General features: G+C 43.3%; 1 protein-coding gene across 1 annotated transcript; it reads right to left on the reverse strand.

The window, feature by feature from the left end:
• Positions 1–4,321: 4,321 nt before the first annotated feature.
• LOC136554257 (zinc finger protein 501-like) lies at positions 4,322–4,654 on the reverse strand. Its single transcript, XM_066546103.1, has one exon. It carries the CDS (start codon positions 4,652–4,654, stop codon positions 4,322–4,324), a length of 333 nt encoding a protein of 110 aa, XP_066402200.1.
• Between the last annotated feature and the right edge of the window lie 3,308 nt (positions 4,655–7,962).

The following is a 7,962-nucleotide window of genomic DNA, read 5'->3' on the forward strand; positions in this document are numbered from 1 at the left end:
GTCAGCACATTTCTTTTTACTATATAGGTTGGGATAGCAATTCAGCAAATAAGTATTTGTAGTATTTTAAGCACACACTCAAGTTTCAGTAGCTGTGGTAGGGCATAAATACAGTAAGATCGCCATAAATGTTTGTAAAATGCCTTTATGACATGAGTTGGACTTTGTGTGTATAAACCATAAATCAAAAGCCAAATGATTATAGCTTTATGTGAATATAAAAGACTAGGAATGTGGAAGCCTGTTCAGTAGAAAGTGATCTCTATGTTTCCTTCTGTCTCTTTTCATTTTCCCTTCCTCTGTCAACACAGTCTCTAACTTGTGCACTTCTCATCTTCTTTGCTTTTGGTGAAATAATCTTTAGTTGAGAGAGGGAGCATGGGCCATTTACTTAAGAAAGAGTTGGACTCAATGATCCTTGTAGGTCTTTTCTGGCTCAGAATATTTTATGACCCCTACCAGCTGAGCTGAGCTCAGAGAATCCTTTTCTACACTTTAGATTCAACCCTGGGTAGAATATATCTAGAAATTATAGGGTACTACTGTAGCATACTTTTATCATTCTTGTAGGTGTTGTAGACTTTTCATTTCATTTCTTTTATATTACAAAATCCATTTTACAGACAACATAGCAGTCTTTAGGCACTTGTCCTTTAAACTGTGAGCTCCTGTATTGATTGCAGTAAAGGAAATCCTTGCATTCTCACTTCACTTCAAGGCCCACAGCTCTTATTGAGAGATCACTGGGGCCAAGCCCCAGTATCAGTGTGTTCCTCTGTTCCTGCCTGCCCTCCAACAGCTGTCATTTTCTTCTGCACCCATTTTTAGAAACTGACACTGCCTAGCGTGTCCTGGGTACTGTTTATTGGCAACTCAAGCCTTGCTGCCAGTTCTCAGGGTAAAAGAGTCTACCTTAGAGGTTCAGCAGTATTTCAGAGTTGGTTAAGGAAGCTTTATGCAAGTTCTAGTTAATCTAAAAATGTTTTTTTCTGAGGTTTAAAAAGTTTTCCCCAAGGTTGCTTAGGCTTAGAAGTGCTGTTTGAAAATGTGCTGTAAAAAAATCTGTTTATGACACCAAGACCTTCTTGCAATGATGGGATTTCCATATTGACTGCACTGAAATATATTTTTAGACTGCATCTTCATGTCTCATTTGTAAAAGAAACATTGGTGAAATCTGAGTCAGCTACACAAAACAAAACATTTATTCTCTCAAATAAATCAGAAGTACTTTTAGCCATTGAGTTTTCTTTTGCCTTTTTAATATAACTCTTCTGTTTCAGAAAAAAATGAGCAGCATCTTTGGTGACCAGCTACGGTTTCCCAAACTGAAATGATAATGTTTGCTTTAAGTTATACGAGAAGTCAGTGGAATTACATCAATGTGAAATCATTAGAACATATAGGCCTGCTGGACTGGGGTATTTGGAGATAAAAAATGAAAGCAAGAGCTGAGAGTGGCAGTCTGTGTTTGAGAGGGCTGGAGATTGCCCTTCCCTGCTTTCTGCTTCCTACACAGCTGTCGGAGCTGCTCTGAGTCAGCTTCTGAAGCCCCTGCTTTCCAGAGTGTATTTAAAGGCACACAGGGACGATGCCAGGTTACAAGCTGCTGGCTCCAGATTCAATTCATTGAAGTCTGAGGAGTCCACAGAGAATGTTGTGAATAGTAATCTTATGCCAAGTTATTCCCACTCCTAAATCAGGGCCCTCAATATGCACTGAGGCCTTGATTCTGGAAAAGCTCTCACGTGTCTCTAACTTGGAAGAAAGCTCATTATCATTCATGATCATTATTCAGAATGGAGAAGCAACATTCTGGAGCAGATTTTACTGAAAGTCACATTTACAGTTCTTCTCATTTAGGCGCAGATGATTATTTCCTGCACTTTCTTATCTTTTTACCCAGAAGAGAAACCTTTGGAAAGGTGATCAAAAACATGATGCATCATTAACTTGCAGAATCCTAGCCAAGTTGGCTTGCAAACCTAGTGCTTCAAGTACCAGGTTGCTACCAGATTTTTGCTGCAGGGAGTTGCCTGGCTGCCAGCAGATGAGGAGTTAACTACAGCTCTGCTTTCCCATTCATCTATACCAATGCTTGGAGGCCAAGCTGCCAGAAATCTAGCTCTTCTCAGAGACAGTGGGAGGAATGTTTCTGTAAAGAGGATGCCCAAAGTGGGTGAACTCTCAGCCAAGAAAGTTTGTGGAGAAAATTTTATTTCCCTCTCAAAATGAAAATGAGAAGCCCTGTTGACTGCAACTGTGCTTATGTTTACTACTGCACAACTCCAGCAGTTTTTCAGGGTATTTCATAGAATCACAGAATGTCCTGGCTTGGAAGGGACCTTAAAGATCATCTTGTTCCAAACCCCTTGCCATGGGAAAGGACACCTTCCACTAGGCCAGGTTGCCCAAAGCCCCATCCAACCTGGATTTGAGCTCTTCCAGGGATGAGGCATCTACAGCTTCTCTGGGCAACCTGTTCCTGTGCCTCACCACCCTTACAATCGTGAACTTCTTCCTAATATGTGATCTAAATCTACCCTTTTTCAGTTTAAAGCCATTGTCCCTTGTCCTGTCACTAGTAAGTCCCTCTCCAGCTCTCTTGTAGACCCCCTTTAGATACAGGAAGTGCTCTAATGTCTCCCTGGAATCCTCTCGTTTCCAGGCTGAAAAGCTCCAACTCACTCAGTCTGTCTGCAAATGAGAGGGGCTTAGTCCTAGTTTAAAATACTTTCTGGACTAATGCCCCAGTAAAACCAAGTGAGATATTCACCTACTTCAAGATAAATTGTATGTTTACATGTTCTGTAGACTATGTTGGGTAGTTGATGCTAGCATAAGTGTTCCCAAGTCTTCTGCTTGACAAATCCTTGAATAATACAGCATTAGTTATCTCAGGGCCATCTGTCACCTTCCTCCCAGAGCAGAATTTGAAATTCAGGGATTGGAATTCAGAGGTTAATTGGCAAGATCTATGTAAGGGTCCTGAGTTTGACTTCCTTCAGTATACCTATGAGTGCATCATTACAGCCTGTGGTGGGTTTAGTGTTGGTCAAATGCCCATGTACTCTCTAGATTTACTCATTCCCTGCTGTGAGATAGGATTAGGAGGAATGTAAAGCAGGCTCAAAACTTTAAAAGGGTATAAAGAAAACTTTATTAACAGTAACTAAAAGAAAGAACGATAATAATCAGAATAAAACCTTTAGAACACTTCTCCTTCCCCTACAACCTTTTCTTTCCCACTAACAATGGGGGAAAGAAACAATTCAGTCAGTTTATCACTTCTAGAACAGTCTGTCTTCAGTTCACTTAGGGAGGAGTCCCTCTTGTCAATTTATGGAGACTGCTCCACAAGAAAACAGTTCTCTCATGGTTTTTAAGTTCCATGAACAGCAACCGCCTGGAAATCTGCAATCGTGAAGTCTCTCCCTTTTTTCGCTGCTTTTCCCACAGCTGTGTTTATAGGCCATGTCAACTTACGGGGTACTATTTTAAGGATGAGCTGTTTAAGAGCAAAGGTTCTCTTTATCTATCTCTCAGAACATCTTCATCTCTGGGAACAGAGGTCTTCTTCTTTCTCTGTGGGCAAAGGGTCTTCATCACTCTTCTCTCTCTGTTCAAACTTCTCATGTAATCACAGCTACTTCAACATCTGCTTACTTTAGCATCAATGGCCTTTGCTTTTACCTAAAATTTGAAACCTTCATTCCCCCATACTTTTCAATGGGTTACAGAGAAAAAGAGTCTGATGTATCAATTATATTCTTCTCCATAGTTTTATAAGAGGATTTCGGCCCCAAGATCAAGGAATCTCCTCATCCCTCTAATCTGGGACTTGACTTTTTCTTCACTGACCTTGGTGTCTTCATGCTGTTCCTCTACATGTCCTCACTCTGTCCTTTTCTCTCACTTCAGAGAGGATTGATGTCTGTGGGTCTCATCTGTGCACTGAAAGAGTTAGTATCTCACCCAGGGCCTGCAGATGGTTACGGGATCCCTGCTGGGTGGCAATGCAGTCTCAGTGATGGATTTCAGGCCATGCTGGGCTGTGCTAGAATCTCAGGGGGCCCTGAGTCCCCTGCGGTGCCAGGACAGCCCTTTGGCAGCTATACATGGAGGCATCTCCAGCTTTCTCAATGGTTTAACAGATTGTCAATTCTCAAAGCTAATTACTGATTAGTTTTTCATCAGACATGGAGGAAACTAGTAGCAGTTTCTCTTAGAAAGTCCCTTCTGTGAATGGTTCCAATGCAAAGCCAGCCCACTGGAGCAGCGCACCAAGATCTTCCCGCACTTGGCACTTGCAGGGCTTCCCTTAGTGGTGCCTCCGTTGGTGTCTGGTCAAGGCTGAGTTGTGCCTGAATCTTTTCCCACACTCGGGACACTCATGGGGCTTCTCCCCGCTGTGGATGCGCTGGTGGGTGATGAGGTGGGAGTGCTGCTTGAAGCCCTTCCCACAGTCAGGGCAGCGGAAGGGCCTCTCCTCTGTGTGAATCCGCTGGTGCAGGAGGAGATTGGCCCAACTCTGAAAGCTCTTCCTGCATTTGTCACACTCGTAGGGCCTCTCCCCGGTGTGGCTCCTCAGGTGGACAGTCAGGTGGGAGAGCCTCCTGAAACTCTTCTGACACTCCGCACACTCCGCACACATAGGGCCTCTCCCCGGTGTGGCTCCTCATGTGGACACTTAGGTGGGAGATCTGGCTGAAGCTCTTCCCACACTCCTCACACCTGGGCCGTTCCCCAGTGTGGATTCTCCAGTGGCAGATCAGGGCAGATCTCTTGCCAAAGCTCTTCCCACATTTTGAGCAGTTGTGGGACTTCTCATGAAGCTGCTCATGGACCCCCAGCTCCAAGCTCTGACCGCATCTTTGGCCACCTCCCCAGCCTGGAATGGGTTGTTCCTCTTCAGATCCCCATAATCTGCAGCCATTTCTTGTGTGGGATCTCTGGGGGTTTTCCTCTCTGTTAGATTCTTGCACTGTGGAGCCTCTCAAAATGACCTCTTCCACAAGGTTCTGCCGCGGGGATTTGTCCTCCCTGGTCTCCATCCTCAATTCCTTCCAGAGTCAGAATCCAACCTGACACGCTGTTGGCCAGAGTGTTGGTAGCAGCCCTATTAAATGTTGGCTGCAATCCTCCTGGAGTGGCAGATGTGGTTCTGTTGGAGCAGTGATCCTGTAGAAAGGTGTAGGTTTCCTCTGCAGCTCCAGTGGTGGTGTAGATGGATCTGGTCTTCCTCTGGGAATCCTGTAGAAAAAAAGCTGCTCCTCTGGGAATCCAGTGGAAATGGCTGACTGTGGTGTTCCAAGTCTCAGATTATATTCAGTTAGGAATGCTTGGCTCCTCCCTCTGGGCAGAGCCTCTCACAATGGGATGATGTAGCTTATCAATGACACTCAATGGCCCATTATCAGAAGATATCTCCTTGGAGGGAGGATGGGCTGTGGAAGAGATAAAGCAAACTGCCCAATTAACACAAGATAACTGCCCCACCTCCAGCAGATGGAAATAGAATCCACCCCCCCAGCTACATCTTGTAACCTAAGACACAGCCTTTCCAGGCAAAACCATGTGTATGGGTATATGCAGGCAATGGATTGTTAAAACTAGCTCTGATTCTTGTAGTGATTTTAAAAACCTTTGAATTGAGTCTTCTCTCAGACAATCCAGTGTGATTGTGTTGCAAATAAAAAATGTATTTTAAGAATTTTGTATGCACAAGCAAAAATACACTGCTTATTGTAACTGATAGTCCAATGAAGATGTATCCGAGTTTAACTCCTTAATTCTGCCTGTGTCTTGAGCTGTCATTTCGGGTGTAAACACTGCTGTCTGAGAATTCAACAACAATCTTTCTGGCTCAGTAAGATGCAAAGCATCCCTTAGGGACATAGGTTTACAACTAAACTTTCAAAGTCAGTTAGCATCTTTGCCATAATGATATTTCCTTTGCAAGAATCTACAGAACATGAGCATATGTGTATTAATTAATCTGTTCTCTGTGCTGAATATTTGTTTGCATTTTATATATATATATGGGTAAAGATCTTCAGCAAGAGGAGTGGATTCATAGTATTTTTAAATGTAACAAATGGCACCTGTATTCACTGAAATGCAAAAATGACACCAGCTGCCACTGCCAGCAACAAAAAACACTGTAGCCTTTCCACTACCATGTCCTACATGCTTTTAGCTGTGGCAAATCAGACCCTCATAAATGCCCATGAGCACTATCTTCAGCTTTAAAGATTGTTCAACACAGTGTTTAGGAAATAAGAGGGAACTACTTCTGGTATGAAATACTTGCATGTAAAAAAGAGCACCTGGAAGCCCGAGTTCTTTCAGAAGTAATTCCTAATGCTCAGTGAAGGGAATTAAACAAACAGCAAGGTTTATTCTGTCAGCTTCTTAGCAGGCTAACAAGAATTACTGCATGCTAAGAATCAGCTGCTTGGAAGCTTAATGAATGTGGCAGCCAGGAAAGTACAAAACATGGCCAAGAGTTGCAAACCAGATATATATTTAGGCTGTTGTGCAGGCAAACGAAGAGGATAGGGAAAATCTCTCCCTAAATCCAGGGTGGAAAGGCTTTGCTCTACCAGGGTTTCCAGGCACTTTTACTGTGTAAAAGACTTTCTGTAAAGTATTGTGTCTGCATCTAGAATTGTAACTCTATTCCCTTGTAGTTCTATTCTCTGAGGAGAATAATAGCAGAAAAGTATTTTTATATTTCCGTGTGCCTCTGCTGCGATTCAGCAACTGCAAACAGAGCCAAGTCCTCGGAGCAGGCAGCTCTGCACGGCCCACTGGTGACTGGGCTGGCACCCATCACCTGCAAATCTGCCTCAAACCAGGCTCAGGCCCCAAAAATACCTTTTCAGCAGCATTGCTTAACCTCTTTTTGCAAAACCAGAATGAGTGATACTAGTCAGGAAGAGTCCTAAATATTGATTTAATTAAAATCAATTCTTCCACTCCCTGGTTAATGAATGAAATGAAGGCACATGCCCTTGTGCATACTACTGATTTGTTGTATGGGTTTTTGTGCGCAGTTGTTTCAGTTTTCAAGTGTTTTCAGAGCTGCAAGAGACTTAAAAGAGACAGCTGTGGCTTTTATGTAATAACATTATTTCCAGAACTAGATCTTTGGGAAAAAAATTTAAAAGTAAAACTTGAAATAGAGTCTTAAGTGTGGGTAAGCACACAGAGGAGATTGACATGAGCTTTAGAGAAATTGAAATAATGTTTATGGTAATTTACTCATTTGTCCCGTTGTCTGTAACATCCAAAAACATCTAATTTTGCAAGCAGATGCACTAAATGGCCTCACTGGTATTTCAGAAGGCTGTGCCTCCATGTTAGGACTTGTCTACCTTGGGGAAATGTGCTGCCCTTCCTGCAGCCCCAGCGCGGCGGTGGCTGCGTGAAAGCAGCGCAGGAATGCCCAGGATCTTTCCTTATGTAGATGTGCTCTGAGTCACGAGGGTAGAGGCAGTGGAGCTCCTTTCTGCCAAGCTTTCCCACACAAGTCACCGTCTGGAGCAGGATCCTGGCCTTCCCCAGCTCCCGCTGAAGGATGGAGCACCTTGGGTGACCTGCCTTGCTCTGCCTGCAGCGGAACTGACACCACAATCGCTAAGCACAGACCGTGCAGCGAGCTCACTTAATCCTCCCCAGCGAACACATGAGCCACAGTTTGCCTTTCAGTCTGTAAATTGTTCTTTTGTTTTGCAGGCTTTACTGAACACAGTTTTATTTCATGTGACTGTGCTATTTATGGAGGAGTAAATATTGCCGGAGGTCTATTTAAAAAGGCCAATGACCTGGATTTTTTTCCATTTGAATTATCTCCAAGAGTCAGACATGTTTAACAACTGATTTCCCCCCCCTTGTTTCTGTAGACTGCAATCATTTCTAACATCTTAGATCAACACCAACTAAAAAGACAAAAAAATT

The sequence above is a fragment of the Molothrus aeneus genome, chromosome 3 (assembly GCF_037042795.1).
Source record: "Molothrus aeneus isolate 106 chromosome 3, BPBGC_Maene_1.0, whole genome shotgun sequence".
NCBI lineage: Eukaryota > Metazoa > Chordata > Aves > Passeriformes > Icteridae > Molothrus > Molothrus aeneus.

Bases quoted from the DNA above. Each gene is read 5' to 3' on its own strand.
- LOC136554257 (XM_066546103.1), bottom strand. From the start codon at position 4,654: ATGTGTGCGGAGTGTGCGGAGTGTCAGAAGAGTTTCAGGAGGCTCTCC.